At 37.5% G+C, this 20,811-nt stretch overlaps 1 protein-coding gene and 1 long non-coding RNA gene across 2 annotated transcripts; both read right to left on the reverse strand.

Moving 5' to 3' along the window:
• Positions 1-296: 296 nt before the first annotated feature.
• LOC144666838 (uncharacterized) lies at positions 297-5,054 on the reverse strand. Its single transcript, XM_078528241.1, has 2 exons — positions 4,971-5,054; positions 297-1,508 (listed from the first exon to the last, which is right to left on the reverse strand). Exon 2 carries the CDS (start codon positions 1,504-1,506, stop codon positions 490-492), a length of 1,017 nt encoding a protein of 338 aa, XP_078384367.1. The 5' UTR covers positions 1,507-1,508; positions 4,971-5,054; the 3' UTR covers positions 297-489.
• Positions 5,055-12,713: 7,659 nt separating this feature from the next.
• On the reverse strand, positions 12,714-18,873 carry LOC144665954 (uncharacterized). The gene is made up of 5 exons (XR_013573092.1): positions 18,853-18,873; positions 15,900-15,956; positions 13,795-13,919; positions 13,455-13,632; positions 12,714-13,067 (listed from the first exon to the last, which is right to left on the reverse strand). It is a non-coding gene; the product is annotated as an uncharacterized LOC144665954 (long non-coding RNA).
• Positions 18,874-20,811: the final 1,938 nt, after the last annotated feature.

The raw sequence follows: 20,811 nt of genomic DNA on the forward strand, positions 1-20,811 counted from the left end.
AACATCTGGGAATTTTCAGAACATTAAGCGCTAAAACAAAACTTTAATTCTCCTGTGAAATCACTGTAACAACACTTTATTAAAGATTTGTTACCGGTAAAGAAAGAAGGCCTGCAAAAGCGAACAAAAAAAAACAACAACAACAACAAGGAAATTACATTAAGATCAGGCGAGCTCAATAATAATGAAGAAGAAATGTACAGAAGTCTTGTTCAGAACTACAGGTGTACAGTCACAGTGGTCAAAATTAACCAAAAGCGCTGGCGTTTAAATTAAACTGAAAATGACTACCATTGGCGCGCTTTCAAAAATTCTGAATTAAGTAATACAGTATACCAAATCCTCTCTTAACACACCTTTATTAAATCGCCATTATCATCATGTTTATTTTCAAGTAAACCATTACATGCAAACTGCTACCGTATTACGTTATTGTCCCAATCACAGTTTTTAACTTGATACAGAGGTTTGTAACCGTTGCGCGTGGTTTTATAATATGACTATCTTGTCGTAGAAGAAATCCTTGGGATTCCCTTTATCGGTCACTTGGCAGGTCTTGGACTTCGGAAAGCATCCATGGCCATCAAAGAACGTGAACCCAACACATTCAGGGTGGTCAGTGCAGATCATAGCGCACAATTCCAGATACATTGGGACGGATTCAGGTATGAAGACGATATCGAGGTCATTTCCATGGCAAGCACCAGGCCTCATCGCATATCCCCTCGGGACTTTGTCATAGAACACATCCCTGGGATAATTCGTGCTGGGTTGAGCGCAGGTCCTGGTCTTCGGGAAGCACTCTTTACCATCCGAATACATGAACGAGATACAATAGCCGTCGCTGTTACATCGGTTGGCACACTCTGATAGGGAAACAATCCCACGGATTTCCAAGATATCATTTCCGGGGCAGTCGCCAGGCCTCAGAGAGTAGCCTTCGGGTACTTTGTCGTAGAAAATGTTGAGACTGTTGGCAAGACTTGTTATGCCACACCCTTTCGTCTTAGGGTAGCACCCACGGCTGTCGTGATGCATGAACCCAATGCAAGTTGAACTGGAATCGCAGATCTGGGCGCACTCTTGACGGGTCACGTCATCTTTGTATAGACCCCAGATGTCATTCCCAGGACAGTCTCCTGGTCGCATGGTGTACCCCGAGGGAACTTTGTCGTAAATTGAATTGAGAGGGTTGGACTTGTCGGGTGTTCCGCAGGTTTTAGTCTTGGGGAAACAGCCTTGATTGCTGTAGGACACGAAAGCCTCGCAATCGAAAAATGTGGAACATTGGTCGGCACACCCTTTCACTCCCACATCAACTGGGTACCAGTCGTCGTTTCCAGAGCAGTTCCCACTGCGGACTTTGTAGCCACCTGGTACAGCACAGCGATGCTGATCTCCTACTGATTGAACTCTGCAGGGTTGGGAGATGTTGTCGTCATCAGCACTGGCCAGTGTGAACAGAGATATGGCCAATATCCCGAACAGCCGCAAATTACGCGTCATCTCTGCACCAAAAATAAAATAACGCGTTTTAATTTTTATATGGTGTTTTTTCCCATAAAACAATTATGGAGGTGCAATAAGGTTATTTCAGGAACTGTAATTTGTAACTAGAAAATGGGACGTTTTAAAAAGGACTCGAATTCTGTCCGCTTATCATGGACTAACTGGAAGAACTTAGTTTCGAGTAAAAATGGAAAAACAGCATTGCCAGAGCTGTGGGCGGCCAACATGTACAGCCTACCTTATTGTTAATAATTTTCGCGATTTTCAAAAAATGGCGAAATTAAAGTCCCGCGAAAATTTATTTCATACGTTTTCTATTGTATTTTTTATGTTAATTACGTATTTTTGGCCAAATCGCGAAAATTAAGTCTCGCGAAATATGCCGTTCCATTTTCGCGAAATTAAGTTCCGAAATTAAGATAGATAGATAGATAGATAGATAGATAGATAGATAGATAGATAGATAGATAGATAGATAGATAGATAGATAGATAGATAGATAGATAGATGATAGTAACTTTATTTATACACGGTAAATTCATCAGAAATACAATTATAATTATAAAACTAGTGATAATAAATACAATACTAAAAACTAAACAATACTAATCTATACTAACATACTCTGCTTTACATGAATGCCGTGTGCAATAAAAAGTAAAAAAAAGCTAGTTCGTGACTAAGAAAAATGATGTCGGCAACCAATTCGAAAACCATTGAGAGTTTGTGCCATTGAGAGAAAAAATTGAAACACCACCAGACAGTTGACCCCCACGCAAGAGCACTCCAGGTTGACTAAAAAATTGACTAAAAAATTCTAATTTTAAAATCACAATAAATCTCCAATATTTCTTATCTCCAATATTTTTTATTTCTCTAAATTTTACTTATCCTTTGCGAAAAAACTATCTTCTCCCAACATTCCCAAAAATCACCCAAAATTTACAAAACACCGTTAAACATAGATATGTGAGTCAATGAGAGCGTTTTTGGATTCCTTGAAACGTGAACGAGATAGTTTCGTTAAACCCGTGTTAAGCTGTGAAAAAAACGACCTCCAGGTATATTCCCCCCTTAACTATTATACACAACATTACTTGCATTAACTACCCTGCAACACTTTGCATTAGAAATTTAGAATTTTTAAAAGATCGTTTTCGAGAAAAATGTGGGCAAAGATTAAAGGTGTTAAGGTGGAATCCACTAGGACTTCGAGTATAAATTGGACAAAAATTGTGTACCAAAAATATTTACATCTTTCCAACTTCTGTGTTACTAGTAATATTTAGTTTAATACACGTCCCCACAAGCATTGTGCTTTAAACCCCTATCGTGTTTAAATAAAGGTTATAATGATGATGATGATGATGATGAAGATGATGATTACATTACATATTATTATGGGTGTCTAGTAACGTACATATCTTAATTTTATATTAGTGTCAGACCAGTCTAGCTTTTATTGCATTATTTACATTAAATAACACAATTAAAATCACAAATGAAGAAATTGACTTAACAAATAAAGTGACATAAAGGGAAAATAAAAGGGAAGCCGACTATATCTAAAAACTGAAGGCACAGTATAATACGCTAGAAAATGACTGAAAAAGTCCAAAAAATTTACCACAAAGCTGCACTAGAGAAAACTGAAAGTTTCAAATTAGGAAAGGTTTGTTGATATAGGAGTTACCATTGCAACACAATGATGTCACCTCTCAACTTGTCATTATTCAGATATTATCTGGCAGAACGCTTTCTGAATCTTTGACATGACATACTTGTCTTCCGGTCTGCAGAAATTTTAGAATTTTTAAAAGATCATTTTCGAAAAAAATTCGAGCAAAGATTAAAGGTGTTAAGATGGAATCCACCAGGACTTCGAGTATAAATTGGACAAAAATTATGTACGAAAATTATTTACATCTTATTGCAACTTCTGTGTTACTGTTTCAAATATCTTATCAAAAGAAGACATTTCTAACAACAGCAAACATCGAAAACAAATTTTGAAGTTCAACTGAATTCTACTGAATTCCGCTGAATCGCTTTAAAGACGATTTGGCAAAATAGCCACACGTGAGATTTTATATTACCTATAGCTTGTGAACTTTGAAATTCATTTCCTCAGGTTTTTATAAGGAAATGTTGTTGGTGTAATCACGGATAATTACTGAGCATACATGTTTAGCTTTAAAAGGGGTAGAAAATAATACAATAGGATTTAAATAGTTCTGGTAATTGATTTTTGTCCCAACTTAAATTAATATTACTCGATTTGCTGTTGGTTTCCGTCATAAAACCTTTTTCTGTTGTTTCAATTGAAGTGCTATGAAAGAAATCCAAGAGCCAGTGAAACCTCACGCTCTAGCTGAGTTTTCCACCCAACAAAAAATAATGCGGCTATTGCAGATATTGGCGCAAAGCAAAGCAATAATAATTAATCTAACTAGACTTAAGAAACCTAAACTTGATAATCTTTGCCCAAGTATCACGATTAATTTAAAAGCAAAATTTTGGAGCAATTCTATCCCGGTGGAAAGCTGATAATAGCCTGAAATCATTTCAGGTAATGTACAGGCGCCAAGACTGTATTATGGACTCAGTGGTTTTTTACCTTAAAAAAGCTCTTAAATGATCATGAATAGTAACGAGAGTAGTGATTGTTTCTTCTCGATTAATTACTCAATCAGTGTATTCAGCTGTTCACACATATCGATGCAGAATTGAGCTTTTGGATTCATGTTTCTTTAGTTGACTATCTTTTATTAACCCTTGCCTTAAAGAAAAAAAAGGGAACTCTCACCCTCCGATCTTTGATTCAAGAGAACTCTCGCCCTCCCTTGATGTAATCTTCGTTTGAAAATGCAAGACTTGCCCTTTCTGAGTTGTTGTATTAGAAGCGATCCGCTTTTGTGAAAATTAAGCAGAGATTTGTTCCATTTGTTTTCAGTTCATGATCAATAAACATTGCACCTTCAAGTATATTTACAGAGTTCGAAAACATAACCATTTTTGAGGTTATCTTGTTTTTTTCGATCATGACTATTTCAAAAGCGTGACTGAGGAGCTGAACTCGGGACGACATAGATGAAAGCAAGCTAGTTGCAGGGTGGAGGTCTTGAACTTGAAGCCACTGGATTATAGAACCATCGTCCTAACCTCTTTACCACTCAGCCACCCTGCTTCCTAATTACAATCACTTTTCTTTTGTTGTTGTTTTTACTCAAGTGAAGTGTTTTGAAAGAAATTTTACAGCCAAATAAGAAAAGTTTTCTACACTTCTGCTGTAGTTTTATTTTAAAATTTTGAGAAACGAAATTTTGAGAATTTTCTTTCGGCCGAAATGGAGTTGCCAGTAAAATAACAAAGCAAACCTGATAATTACATGACAAAATATATACAGGCGCAAATAACGTAAATAACATGGAAAGTTCAAACTGGTTAAAGAAAAATCTTACCTTTGCTGTATTTTATTGGTGGACACTCAACTGAATTAAGTTTGGTCTTTGCAGAATTGTAACTGCGCTGAAGAAAACCTAGAACATTATTTGTTCTCTAATCATGAGATTAACTGAAGAGATTGATGGATGGGAGGTGCGTGAATAATCACAATGATTAGCTGTCTTTAACTTCCAAACAGCTGTGTTCACAAATAAGTGGAAGAAAATCATATTTTTCAAATAGCTTTTATACTTCGTTTGAAGATTTTTATGTTGAGGGTCTGTAATTTTCGAAAATGTTACTTTCTTGCGCGCGCCCTTTATAGAGGTTGAACCCAGGCGCGCGAAAAGAGAGTCCAGGATAACTTGCATGGGCATGCTCAGAACGAACCAATCAGAAGCGAGGAGTGTGGCGTCACTTGCTTAGGACGCGCGCGCTAGGATAAAAATGCTTGCTCAAATGACGAATTCCACTACGCGGCCAAGCGCGCGAATAAATGCAAGAAAAATTCTTTGCTAAATTGCATCCAAAACTAATTCAATAAACAGCTACAAAATACTGGGAATAGCAAATGGATAGCGAGTTGTGTTTTGGCCGATAGCTTTTAGTAGACATTGACTGGAAAGCTTGGCTTTTTTAAAGTTATTCCGGTAACCCTGCTTTAGTACACGGTCGTGTAGTTGAACTCGTCATCTGTGCGCGCGCGTTTTCAAAGCCAATAACGCAATAGGATTTAAATTATTCTGGTACTTGATTTTTGTCCAACTATAAAATTGATATTACTCGATTTCCTGATTTCCGTCATAAAACCTTTTCTGTTGTTTCAACGGAAGAGTTATGAAAGAAATTCAAGAGCCAGATTTCCACTCAAAAAAAATGATGCAGCCTCTTACAGATATTGGCGCAAAGCAAAGCAATAAAAATAATTCCAACAAGACTTGAAAACCTAAACTTGATAATCTTTGCCGAAGTATCACGATTAATTTAAAAGCAAAATTTTGGAGAAATTCCCTCCCGGTGGAAATGGATTCGAATACTATATCAAACTAAAGCTGATAATAGCCTGAAATCATTTCAGGTAATGTACAGGCGCTTAGACTGTATTATGGACTCAGTGGTTTTTTTCCTCAAAAAGCTCTTAAATGATCATGAATAGTAACGAGAGTAGTGATTGTTTCTTCTCGATTTATTACTCAATCAGTGTATTCAGCTGTTCACACATTTCCGCTGCAGATTTGAGCTTTTGGCTTCATGTTTCTTTAGTTGACTATCTTTAAATAACACTTGCCTTAAAAAAAATCAGAGAACTCTCACCCGCTGTTCTTTGATTCAAGAGAACTCTCGCCCTCCCATGATGTAATCTCCGTTTGAAAATGCGAGACTGGCACTTACTGAATTGTTGTATTAGAAGCGATTCGCTTTGGTAAAAACAAGTAGAAATTTGTTCCATTTGTTTTCAGGTCAATAAACAACGCACCTTCAAGGTTATTAGCAGACATCGAAAACATAACCATTTTTGAGGCTATTTTGTTCGTTCGATTATGGCTATTTCAAAAGAGTGATTGAGGAATCAGTGAACTGGGACGACCCAGATCTAAACAAGCTAGTTGCAGGGTGGAGGTCTTGAACTAGAAGCCTCCGGATTATAAAACCACTGCCCTAACCTCTCAACCACTCAGCCACTCTGCCTCCTAATTACATTCACGTTTCTTTTGTTGTTGTTTTTACTCAAGTGAAGTGTTTTGAAAGAAATTTAACAGGCAAATAAGAAAACGTTTTCTACGCTTGTGCTGTAGTTTTATTTTAAAACTTAAGAAACGAAATTTTGGGAACAACAACAAAGCAAACCTGATAATTACATGATAAAATATATACGAGGCCCTTGATTGTAAATAAGATGGAAACTGGTTTAAGAAAATCGTTACCTTTGCTGTATTGTATTGGTGGACAATCTGAATTCAACTGAATTAAGTTTGGTCAGTGCAGAATTGTAACTGCGCTCAAGTGAAAATAGACTATTCTTTGTTCTCTAATCATGAGATTAACTGAAGAGATTGATGGCTGGGAGGTGCGTGAATAATCACAATGATTAGTTGTCTTCAACTTCCAAACAGCTGTGTTCACAAATAAGTGGAAGAAGTCATATTTGCTATTTTTTCGAATAGGCTTTATACCTCGTTTGAAGATTTTTATGTTGAGGCTCTCTAATTTTCGAAAATGTTACTTTTCTTGCATAGTTTCAACGATTAAGTCTCCGTTTTGCCAGCAGAGTAGTAGACCACATTGTGGTATTTTTTTCTAAAATGTTTTTAAACTTGTAAAAATATTCTTTTATAAAAAAACTAGTTAATGATTCAAATGACCATTATCAAGGCTTTGCATTTCGATTTTCAATTTACCTTTTGTTTCCTTCCATGATAGAAATAATATGTAATAGGCCACAAGAAAATCAATATTTTTTTGCCTCAAAACGTTCTTGGCAAACTGAATGTTAAGATCAGTGATTGTTTGCTCTTGGAAAATTACTCGATCAGTGTTTGCAGACTTCCTTTATTTGGCTCGGCTCTACACACATTTCAAAGCACATTTTAGGTTTTGGCTTCCTCCTCCTTCAGTTTGATATCTCCTATTAACACTTGTGTTCTGTGCCTTTCCTTGAATCGAACAATTTACATTTTTGAGGCCATCTTGTTTGTTCCATTGAGACTATTTCAAAAGCGCGAGTGAGGAATCAGTAAACTCGGGACGACCGAGAACAAAACTAGCAAGGGGCAACGCGAAACTCTTTTCAAACAAGAAACCTCCAGATTACATGACGAGCGCCCAAAACGTTAAATCACTCGGCCGCGCTGCATATTAATTGATACTGTTTGTTTTTTCTTTTCAGTAACGTGTTTTTTTTTTTTAAGAAATTTGATAGCCCAATAAATATGTTTTTTTCAAGAGTAGTGATTGTTTCTTCTCGAATAAAATTACTCGATCAGTGTTTGCAGACAGACTATGTATTCAGCCTAACACACATTTCACAACACATTTTAGATTTTGGCATACTGTTTATTTAGTTTGCTATCTTGTACTAACATTTATCTTCCATGGAAATAAGCTGATTTCAGAGACTTCTCGCTCTCCTCCTTGCTAGGGGCAAGGTTAAAGTCTTGAACTCGAAACCTCCCGATTACATGAGGAGCGCCCTTAACGTTAAACCTCTCAGCCGCGCTGCCTGAACTTTATTTATACATGTATTTTTTTCGTTTTCAAGTAAGAGGTTTTAAAAAAACTTCGATAGCCAAATAAGCATTTGTTTTCTACACTTGTGCTATAGCTGAATTTTAAAAAAAAATGTATAAAACGAAATTTTGGGAATGATCTTCCGGCTGAAATTGAGTCGAAAAGGAACGAAACCACACCTGATAATTCCACGATCAAATGTACAGGCGCCTAGACTTGGTTTAAGAAGATTCTAACCGTTAATGTATTAATTTAATTGGCGGACACTCTGAACTCAGTTGAATTAAATTAAGTCTGTGCAGAATGGTAACTGTGCTCAAGTGAACGTTGAATTAACATTCGGGAGATTTATTTGATGGAAGGGGAGGGGGGATCTGTTGTCTATAATTTGGAATTAAAAACATACATTTCCTACTTCATTATTTAGTGCACACTTGATGATTTCGACATTAATGATCTTAGCAGTATGCAGGACGCGTGTCACATATGAACCTAGCAAATAGCCCAGCTCTCCACGAGTCTCTCGTAGCTCAGTTGGTTAGAGCGTCTAACCGGTATCTGGGAGGCCATGGGTTCGATTCCTGTCGAGGAGTCAGATTTTTTTGTCCCATGCTCGTGTCATTGTTAAACAATTCATCTCCATTTCCTATTTTGTCCAACTGAAATAGTTTTGAATTCCGTTAAAGATTTTTTGCTGGGGCGTTGAAATTTTTCCCACAGCTCTCCCACAGCATGATTCTTTTTCTTGTATGGTAATATTCAGTCTTCATTTTTTCAGTAGACCACGTTGAGATATCTTTTGCTAAAATATAATTTACCGTAATGATTCGATTTAGCGCCCTCCTTCAAATAAGCGCCCCCTTCCGAATAAACGCCCCCCTTCGAATGTGTTTTTGTAAATAAGCGCCCCTATTCCAATAAGCGCCCCCATTCTAATTAGCGCCCCCGTTCTTATAAGCACCCCTATTCTAATAAGTGCCCTTATTGTGGATAACTGCCCATACTGAAGTCATTGACGTCAACTAGATAAACTCCTCACCGTTCGCCGTACAGTTCATGTATATATTTACTGCTAAAATGAACAATTATTTTAAAAGTAACTGAACTTTAAACAATTTCTAACTGTTACAGTTTCTGTTTTTGTTAGATACATTTGGTTGTTTCTCAAGAAATTAAATAAGCGCCCTGTCCCGAATAAGCGCCCTGTCTCGAATAAGCGCCCTCCCTCGAGGTGCCAAAAGTAAATAAGCGCCCCGGGCGCTAAATCGAATCATTACGGTAAACATATTCTCTTTATCTCAACCTCATGTCTCAAGTTTAAAGATGTTTTTTTGCAATTGTCAGTTTACCTCTTGTTTACTTCCGTCCAAAAAAAGCGATAGGCCATGTAAAAATCAATCCAGCTTTTCTGCCTCAAAATGTCCTAAAATGAATATTAAGATTAGGATTGTTCTTGGAGAATTACTGTTTATAGACTTCAGCTTTACACACATTTCAGTGCACATTTTAGAACTACCGTTGGCGCGCTTTCAAAAATTCTGAATTCAATCAATAAATCAATCAAACTTTATTTACCGAGGGTTACACGTAATAGTTTTTCAACTAATAAATTTGTGGCCCTCTTAAATGTACAAAAAGTTAAAAATCTACTATAAACAATAATCTAATTTAAAATCTAGTTAAAACCTAATTAAAAATCAAAATGTAAGTTAAAATTTAAAAGCTAAGCTACAATGTTAATCCAAAAATTATCACTAAAATATATCAATCTAAAAGTTATTATCTAAAAAAGGAGTAAAAATCTTATTCTTGAACTGACTTAATTTAAAATATTTGTAAAAAGCATTCTTAAGGATATTTACAGATGAAGAGGCGCGCAACTTAAGGGGGAGGTGATTCCAACATTTAGTAGTCGTTGCAGAAAACGTGCGACCTCGCTCTATTAAATCTCGTCGGTAAAATGGTAAAATTAGCGCCCCGTGTATTCTTGTTGTGCTGGCTGTTATTTTAGTCTTAATAAATCGTTTATGTATAACGGGCAAGCACCCATAATCCTAATTAATGGTACGAATTTCCTTAAACTAGTTTTTATTTTATTTACGGTCTAGGTAATGCACTGTTGTAATTCCTCTGGTGATACACTCTTACTAAATCGCCAGTTTTGTCATTATTATCATGTTTATTTTCAAGTAAACCATCAAATGCAAACTACTACCGTATTACGTTATTGTCCCAATCACAGTTTTAAACTTGAATACAGAGTTTTGCAACCGTTACGCGTGGTTTTATATTAAGACTATCTTGTCGTAGAAGAAGTCCTTGGGATTTCCTTTATCGACCACTTGGCATGTCTTGGATTTCGAAAAGTATCAATGGCCATCAAATAACGTGAACGCAACACATTCAGAGTGGTCACTGCAGATTCTAGCGCACAATCCCAGATACGTGAATTCAGTTATAAAAACGATATCGAGGAGATTTCCAAGGAAGGAAGGAAGGTTGTCATTTAGGTATACTAAAAAGCCTTTCTAAATATCTCAAACGAACACACCGGCCGAACAATAGGCCTTACCGTATTTACTCGAATAAGCGCCGCGGCGCTTACTGAATTTTTCGCGCCTCAAGTGCGGCGTTTATTCGAGGGCGGCGCTTATTTGAGGGCGGCGCTTATTCGAGGGCGGCGCTTATTTGAGGGCGGCGTTTATTCGAGGGCGGCGCTTATTTGAGGGCGGCGCTTATTTAAAATTTGGACGCCACAAAGAATCTAATCTTTTACAGTAATTGAAAATAGCGTCTTTTGATTATCAGTATTAACCCTTTAGATCCTAACAACGCATATGTGCGTGGAAAATACCAGCAGTAATTAAAAAATCTGCAGCTTTCACATATCTGGACATATGATAGCAATCAGCCCTCGTTAGGGCAAAGTGATAATTTTCGAAGCTTTAAAAGCCAACTAACTGACTACAGCTCCAGATTTCCGTTGTATATGGTTGTTTGTTCTGCAGCAAATCCGAAAATGCCCGTTTTCTACTTCATGGGACAACAACAAAAAACGCACATCTTTGTCTCCAATTTTTTTAATGAAAAAATAATTCCGAATCCAAAAATGTACATTTGCAGCAAACTTCAAACCTATTTCTTTCCGTTCACTAAGAAAACTTCTCATCTATCTTTCAGCAGACTGAGCAATTACCATTCGATTAGAGCAATGCTTGCAAACCTGTAATTTCCTTATTGGTGACCGAAAGGAATGCCTGGGTAATACAGCCGTTACGGCGAAATGCAAGTCCACTCACCTCTATTTCATACATTTTTTATAAGTGTCGAGCCATCCAATCCTACCAGCAAAATACTGCACCGAACGCATTCTTTGGAAGTCAAAAGTTGTCCAAATTGGCTTGGCAGGTCTCGGAATCCATCCACAGAACGGCCAGAGAGACAACTTAACTCATGAACCACCATGTTTCGATATAAATGTTTTTGGCGTTCCAATCATCGTCAAATCATCTCTCACCTCTGGTTTATTTCAGAAGTTTGCCTCTACCCAGCATTCTAGCTTAATGATGCCAGTCTGGGGGCTTCTGTAGTGGAAAATGACTCGAAAAAAACACTTATAAACGACATATTCGCCAGATTCGAGCCCGTATGCTCGCTTACCAAGAAAGAAGGCTGAATGCTGACGTCACAATGAAAATTTGAGCCCTCAGTGTTTTGAAACAGCACACATTTTTACTTGAGCTTCTTATGTGCAATCACGAAATTCGACAGATTAGCTTAAGCCCAGAAAACTGCTTAAAAAATACCAGAACCTTAGGATTCTAAGGGTTAATCCCTTGTTTGTCCTGGCAAAGATCGTGGTCTTCACAACATTTACAGAACTATGTATGAAGAATGTTGGATAGAAAAACTAATGAGCAAGCGGTAAAACAATCACTTTGAGCTGCAACGCATCGCTTTTGATGGAAAGAAATGTCCAAGTTTGTTTTAGAGTTGCTTTGTAGTGCTGTTTTGTGTCAAATGGATTTCCTCAAATAAGCGCCGCATCGGGACTGCGGCGCTTAATCGTGGGCGGCGCTTATTCGAGTAAATACGGTATGTTTGATAACGTCATATGCTTAAAATGTACCACCAAGCCTCGTTTACGCAAATTATTCTCAACCCTTTGCAACTTTCATGCAGGTTTGACGTGGGTATTCTTTTCATCTTTGTTGCTTTGGGAGCTTGTTCATAATAAATTTACAAGTTTGCACTTCTAAAAGCGAGGCTTTGTGATGAAACTAGGTAGTCTGACGTAAACATGCATATGGGCTTTTGTTTTATTGAAGTATTTTAGGGGTTATCAAAGTGAAAAATTAAAGAAATGAGAGAGATCTAGTAATTCTCTGTTGGTATGTGAAAAGGGTACCATTTTCTCCTAAATGGGTATGAAAGGGGAACCTTCTCTGCTAATATAATAATGGCCTGTTCTTGTGCTTATACCCTGCTCAACAGCCATCAAAGTGAGAGACAACAAAACATTGCAATCCAACTAAGGCAAACACAAAAATTTATTCCAGTTATAGACCGTCAGTAACAGAAATTAATATTTTTCCGAGAAAAATAGACTTCTTCATAGGCTACATCTTTAATATGCACATAGCTGTTAACAATTGTCCCAATTTCTTATAAACTACTGAGATTGTTGATTAGATTGTCCACTCTTGATTTTCACATGGCTATCCAACGCCTCACACAAACAAGACTACTAAAAAGTATACTGGAGAAAAATGATAAATGCATGAATATTGCTTCACTATTTTTGGCCTGATATTAAGCCGTGTTTACGCTACATTAAAGGCTGTTTTCATGTTTTTTCGTGGGTCCTGGGACTTTGGCGCACAAGCCTGAAAAAGGACAGAAAAAAAAACAGTAAAATTAATATTCAAGGTAATCACGTCATTTTCATATCAAGGACTAGATATTTCATATATTTTGGCCAAGAAAGATTTCCAACAGTGAGCTCTTCAAACTAACAGAGAAGGACTGTAGAGGCAGAACTTCAGGCTATGAACCTTAGCTGGGGGTAAGCTTCACGGCTTGCCACAGACCGACAGGAATGGGGAGGGCTTGTTGGTGCCCTTTATACGCCACTGGGCGTATTTATCATAGATAGGCCCCTGGGTAATGCTAGAACAATTAGACGGCTTACTCTTGGTATCTATCGACTTTGATAGTTGGCGAGCATGCCGCTAATAGTTAAATATTATTGTCACGCATGTTATAACACTCACCGTTCTTGGGACGCGAATCATCAACAGTCCGACCCACAGTGACTACAGTCCGATCCTCCATTGCCCACCGCAAATTCTCTCATACAGTTACTGTAGCAGGGTTCTCTACAGGGAGTTCGCTTCAAAAATTCTCTTGCCTCTTCATCCTCCAAACGTACGTCAAAAGGATTCATTGGTCCTAAAAAAAAAACGACAGTTGGTTTGATATATTAGGCTTCAAATTTACACCAAATTTTACCACCGAAGTTTACACTCCGAAGCGAACGACGAGCATGCACGCATCTTTCATATGAGAGTCAACATTCTAGAAAACGTAATTGCTAGAGAACAAATCCCATACCTCGCTCAATGTCTGGGTAACGTGGAGCGCGTGACGTCACGACGACAACCAGGACGGCAAGTACGACAACACAAAGGGTCCTCATGATAGAAAAATGGCGCTTGGCAATAAATCGGGAGAGAAGTCTGAAAGAAATTTAAAAAGCAGTTGTTTTGAAAATTAAATCAAATTTCAATACATGATTGCTTGGAGATATGAAATTTATCTTCTCGTGTTAAAATCGATTCTTACTCGTTCGCTGCGCTCACTCGTGAGATATCGATTTGAACACTCGAATATAAATTTCATATCTCCGCGCAATCATGTAATATCCTCTATATAGCTATTCGCTTTTCAGTCTGTCATTGCCTCGTTCATTTTTATGATGTCTATAAATAACCAAACCGGGCGCACTTAACTAAATTTGCCTTACCCATCGAGTTCGTGCAAACATAATATTCGTCGCTTGCCCTAGTTTATATTTATACGCATCAATTAAGGGGGCTATGTCAGGGTATTTTCGGTAATTTTATTTATTTTCGTTAATTATTTAAGAGCTCTAAACTTCAAATTGGCAGAGCAAAAGTCTTGTATCGGCAAAATCACGGCCACATAACAAACAAGGATGATTTTCGAGCGTTGTAAATGACACTTTCATACAATTGAGATAAACTTGAAAAAGTCGGCCCAACGTTTTTCAAGTCTACCCGAACGCAATCTATTTTAATCTTATCGATTTTTGCCCATCAATGCCCCTTTTTGGCCTTTCTGTGTTTCATTTAAGTTCTTCTACAGTTTTAGGCCGTTATTGTGATATTTCAGTAAAATCTATGACCAGTTGGTCAGCGCCGAAATTGCCTAAATTGCGTGACGTAGCCCCTTTAAATGAACCTGAAATTATGCATAGGAAAGTATAATATAAATGAGTTTGAAGATTGCATTTGATAAATATGTAAAACACTGCGGAAAACTAAGGCCGTTTTAAATCAAAGGCATATATGCTAGGCGCTGCTTCTACAAATAAAAAACATATAGACAGTTTATGGAGCAAATTAATAAAATATTTGTTTCGTAAATCGATAACTCGTGCGTAAGACAACAAAGAACGCAAAGAGCTGAAGCTCTAATGAGTACGACTGAAAATCAATCACCGATATCAAGTTATAAGCAGTTCATATTTTACCCATCAATCGGTGTATCCAATATTTTTTCCAAAAATCCCCCGCCTTTTCTCTCTATTTTTCCACACAATACAGGTCAACTTTATTAAAATAAAAATATATCCTATATATTTTTTAACTTTTTATTTTTCCCCTCATTTGTGTTGGTTCGCTCGTATCCAAGAATCGCCAGCCTTTTCCGTGAATGATCAGTTCCTTCCACACGATGCAGGTCAACTTTATTACGCTTTAAGTTAACTTTATAAGCAAATTTTTAACACTTAAAGGGGAAGTTTATTATCGGGTTATTACGGTATAAGTGTTAACGGATCCGTTATACAGTAATGGTCCAGGGTCGTTATTAATTACCACCTAGTATACTAAAACTGTCGACGAGTGTCTCTGGGCATGGGTGGAAGGGGTCGAAATGAATTTAAACTTGAAAACTTCTGGCGGGATTTTTTTAAGTTCTCGTCGAGTTCTCGCACTGATTTTCCAAAATACGCTATTTTTCAAGAATTCGGTTGTTATCCTCCTCTTGGTGTTCTAGGATTCTTTTCTCAACAAGTAGAGGTACGTAATCAGACCACAGTTTCGACGAAAAACAATCAAAATCTTCGATCACAAAAGGCATTTTAGACGCGATACAGTTTACAGGACTCGTGTAGGTTTTTAATTGTTTTTATCTGATGGGTTTACTTCAGTGGACAATTTTTTTACAAGTTTTTCAGCAACGATAAACGATTTTCGGTTCTTGAGCTGGCACTTCCTTCTTATACTGTTGTATTGCATGGTGCCAAGTAAGTGAAAACACTTCTGTTCACATAATCTTAGCTACTTAGAACCCAAATGCTTCACGACTAATGGAGGATCCCGTAATTAGTCACAAACTTTGAGAAAACGCCCCTCGATATATGGAAGAAAGCTTTCGCAGCCAGACCATTACAATCGAAAATGAGTTCTCACCTTATTTGATGATCGAGCGATGACAGACTTGTAGACTGTATGAACTCCGAGGACAAACTGCAAGTGATGTAGTCAGTGTAGTAGTACGATATATATCTACTTAAGTACTTTATCTTGTTCATTGGGCGGATTTGATATTTGAATAAATAATTAAAGGCAAGCAATTAAGACAATCTGAAAGAAATTAATGCTGTATGTAGATAAATATCAGCGATCTGTTGGTTGGGTTCAGTGATTTTTTGAGAAATCTTCGTTTCGGGTCAAAAACCACTCAAGACGTTGATGAGTTGCAAAGGAAAGCCGATTTATAAGTGTTTTCTCATTTGTATGTAGCAGACAACGGAGCGCCAAGTTATAATTATCCCTCAAGGGTATCCACCCATAAAAGGCCTTGAACACGGAATTCTACTCTCCCAAATTCAACGCACCAAGTTGAGATTAAATTACGATAAAAGATTAAAGGAAAAAGTCAGTGGTGACTTTATTAATTTAATGGAGATATAAAAATATGAAACAGTAACAAGATCCAGTTCGTGGGTAAACTGTGGCCATGGGTTGATGTATCCAATAGAATCTATATGTACTAATAAAAATACTCTTCAGGCTTGCTTTTCTCAGCTGCTTAAGTTGAGTACACTACTGCGATGATCTTTCATGAATTTCATATATTTTATTTCATATCTTCTCCATCTACGGGTATATTACGAACTCACAAGTGACCAGCTCCCAGTTGGCGTAATAGCTCAGTTGGTTAGAGCGCTGCTCTAGTATCGCAGAGGTCATGGGTTCGATTCCCGTTCAAGCCTGAATTTTTTTTCAGGCTTGCTTTTCTCAACTGCTATGATCTTTCATTTGCTTAAAAATACTCTACTACCATGTGGTCTCTTCTTATTGACCGGGGAATTTGGCGTTGCAGATTAATCATGAAATTATATAAAAATTAATCATGCTTGTTGGTTAAATTAATATTAGTGGTCCGTTGGTTGGGTTAAGTGAGCACTAAGGACGTCGATGAGTTCCAAAAGAAAGCCGACTTCTAAAGAATGTTTTTACTTTATGAAAAGTTGTGATTATCCCTCGTGGGTATATAGTCAATATACTAGCCGAATGTTGTCTGTGGATCAAGTTTATTTTCAACAACGATAAAAGGACAAGTGAAGATGATCGTTTTCTTATTTAGTTGAGATATATGAACGGAATGGAAGGGAACTATTCACTTCAAGATTTATAGAAAATAGGATGTTTGGTTCAGTGATTCGCTAAGAGGTTTACAGAGTGGTTATGAACTAGGTTTTATGGAGCTCTGTTTTTTTATGTTTCGAGGACAGCAGGGTACGCGCCTAGAGGTGATTAACTGCTTCCAAGTTAAAATGAGGGAACTAAATTTTGTGTTCTTTGGCAAGACACTTTACTTTCAAAGTTCCTTTCTCTACCCAGGTGTATTAGTCGGTACCTGCCAATCAAATGCTGTGGGGGGTGTAACCCTGTGATGGTCTAACATTCCATCCAGGGGGAGAATTGAAATACTCCTATAGCTAGTTGCTCTGAAATGCTACTGAAACCGAAATAAGCTCTGGCCTGATGGGCCACTAGGTCCGAACGCAGACATAATCTATTTTCTCTTGCTGCTGCGGATTTTTTTTTTAAGTTAACGGGGGGGGGGGGGATACTGACTCTAATGTTTTGTGAAATGCAAATGTTGAAGAAGGAATTGATGGCTATAAAGTGTCTTGTCTTAAACTGTATACATCGCTTGTCATAGATTAGGCTGCGATCAGCACGAATTCGTAATGTTCTAAATAAACAAACCAACATTTTCTACATGTTAAAACAAAATACACTTATTTTTCATTTATTTATTTTTTTACATATCTATTAAACTCCTAGCCCATTTTATATCTCGGAACTTTACTATGGCATGAATAAATGTTACGCACGTCAACTTTGAGGGAAATTTTATTGATGCGTGATTTGCAAACAAATTTAAACTTCAATTTTCTGTAAGCACAAACCCGCTTGGGTAGGTACATTCAGTTTTATAGGGCGCCCTGTTTGGTTATTTTTATTTACCATGAAAATGAAGACTGAAACGCGCATTGTGAGTGTTACAGCAGTCGTCTCGTTATTACTATAGACGCACAAAACAGCAGAAGTATAATTCGCCACATGGGGGGATTTTGTGCCTCTAGTATTAAAGGTCCATCGTCTACATGGTCTAGAGGAAAAGGTGCCTTTCCCGAAAATCAATTTATTTAAGTGTTAATACTGCAGAAAACCAAACAGACCAGATGTGCTAGACGCTTTTTCCACAAAAGGTAACATTAACAGAAGTCATGAGACAAATAGCTTGTTTTGAGAATCGACAAGTCATGCGTAACACGACAAAAAAACGCAGAGAGCTTTGGATATATACGACTGAAAATCAATAACCAACATCTAGTTATAAGCAGTTCATAAACAACTTATAATTACTGATCATTCTATCGCCCACTCTTCGGTGTATAGTTGTTCGTTCTTACGCACCTGTTCCATTAACGGTTTCGTTTCACGCTTACTTCAGGTCAATGCTTGAATTTAAAACACATACACAAATTAAAATTGGCATTAATTTTAGACGTCTTTATAGGCAATTCAGTGAAGAGGGCTCAAGCAAATTTCATTGAGTTTAAGTGGACGGCCGCTTTTGGCCGATTTTGTTCGAGTTTCAGCACATATAGACAATGTGAACTATTATGAATTGATTAGATTACTACTTTTTGACTTTGATCAAGTCAGCTATAGGACAGAACTGTTGTGCTGCACGGTGTCAACGGATAAATTTAGTGAAAACACTAGTGATCTCATATTCTTGGGTAATTCAGCCCCCAAAAGGCTCACAACTAAAACACCTCGATATATGGAAGATAGTCTGCATAACAAGACCAGTAGAATCGAAAAATAATTAAGTGCTCACCTTATTTGATGATCGAGCGATGTCAGACTGGCGGACTGTAGGATGTTCGAGAGAAAACTGATTGTTAATGAATCAAAGGGAATATATATCCACTAATTAAAGTGCTCTATTAATTATGTGGTTTCTTCTAATTGGACGGGGAATTTGAGGTTGCAATATATAACATTAATTAAAGGAGAGCAATTAAGACACTTTGGAAAAATTTAATGCTGCGAGTTGATAAATATCAGTGGTCTGCCCGTTGGGTTCAGTGATTTGTTAAGAAATCTTCGTTTCGGGTCAAAAACCGCTCAAGACGTTGCTAAGTTGTAAAGGAAAGCCGATGTCTGCAGTGTTTTCCCATTTGTGTGTGGTAGACAACGGAGCGCCAAGTTATAATTATCCCTCGAGGGTATCCACCCATCATAGGTATTGAGCACGAAATTCTACTATCCCAGATAGACCAGCCAAAATGCTTTCTGTGCACCAAATTCAATTTCCATTATAGGGCAGAACTATTCACTCCAGTATTTGGTTCAGTCATACTGTAGCACCTTAGATCTTGGAGAAGAACGTCACAGACAAGCTGGGTAAAACCAGTATTTGTTTGTTAATATTTAGTGGTAATATTTTGGGACGAAGATTTAGATGCTGTGATAGTACTAATTAAAAGAAAGATGTAAGGGTCAGCTTGGATGGTAATTAGTTCTATTTAAGTATGATTTTGGACAGTTTTTGGGTAATTATGAGTGGTAGTTTGAGTGGGTTCAGTGATTTTCTAAGAAGTCTCCGTTATGGATCAAAAATTTGTGAAAGGGCGACAGAATTGCAGACAGAAGCCGACTTCTTGAGTGTTCTGTCTTTTGTAGTTTGTAGGCAATAAAGCGCTATTCATTTAAGTTAGGAGTTGAAACTTTGATTTGCCCTTTTCAAAATATGAAGAATTTGGGCGCAGATAATTAAAAAAAAAGCCAACATTTTTCTGTATCAATCTAACCATTGCATAGCAAACAAATCCTTCAATCAAACCATGCTCCTTTCTTACTAGGCCTTCTAAAGTTGCGAAAAAACGACTTTGTGAGCGTTTTCTCCTGTTTGGCAGATAGACAGAATGCTAAGTTATAAAATACGATCAATTATCTGCCCGGGGTATTCTTGTCATAGAAGGAATTCAGCACGAATTTGCACTCCCTCAAATAAACGAGCCAAAATACACCAGTTAATTCAGTGATTAAAGGGTAAAAAGAGGCACATTTTTAATCGAAGGAGATATAAACATTTCATGAAAACAGTTGGAAAGTAAATCATCCAGCGCTCCACTGAGCAGTTGGCAAATCAGCTGCTTGGTTCAGTGATTCGCTAAGAGCTTTAAGAAGTACTATAATTATTGCATGTCTTTATATTTAGTGAGCAGCAGGGCGCCGAGAGATGATAATTTTTTGGTAAACTTGACTGACATTTCAAAAGATTCCATGAGCTGCGGAATAAGGCAGGCAAATCAACAAACAGTTCCTACTTTCCGACGTACAGTTTTTTCAAGCTTGACTCCGTTCGGAATGCGTTTTAGTTTTCCATTGGGGTAACCACCCTTGCACTGTGATTACAGAACGCAGCAGCTCACTACCGCACTAACGCACACACAATTGAGAAATAAGCGCTTTTATTATATAGCCGCGAGTGTTTTACTGGAAACTGAATAGACCACTCGTAAAATTTATACGAAACTGCATCCGGGACTGTAGTGGCGTATTTCCCATATCCTCACTAGTGAGGTTATCGATGACGTCATTTCCCGCCTTTGCACGGTTGTTTGTGCAAGGCTGCCAAACGCCGGTTGGAAATGGCGAGCTATCGTTTCATGAAGTTCGCTGAAGCCAAAATAAAATGTTTTTCTGAGGAGCAGGAAAATATGCTAACATGAAGAAGAAAACTTCAAATGACTTGAAATTATAAGAGCTTCAAGCTTGTGGAGAGGGAAAA

Source organism: Oculina patagonica, chromosome 9 (assembly GCF_052425735.1).
Source record: "Oculina patagonica isolate OP01 chromosome 9, crgOcupat, whole genome shotgun sequence".
NCBI classification, from domain to species: Eukaryota; Metazoa; Cnidaria; class Anthozoa; order Scleractinia; family Oculinidae; genus Oculina; species Oculina patagonica.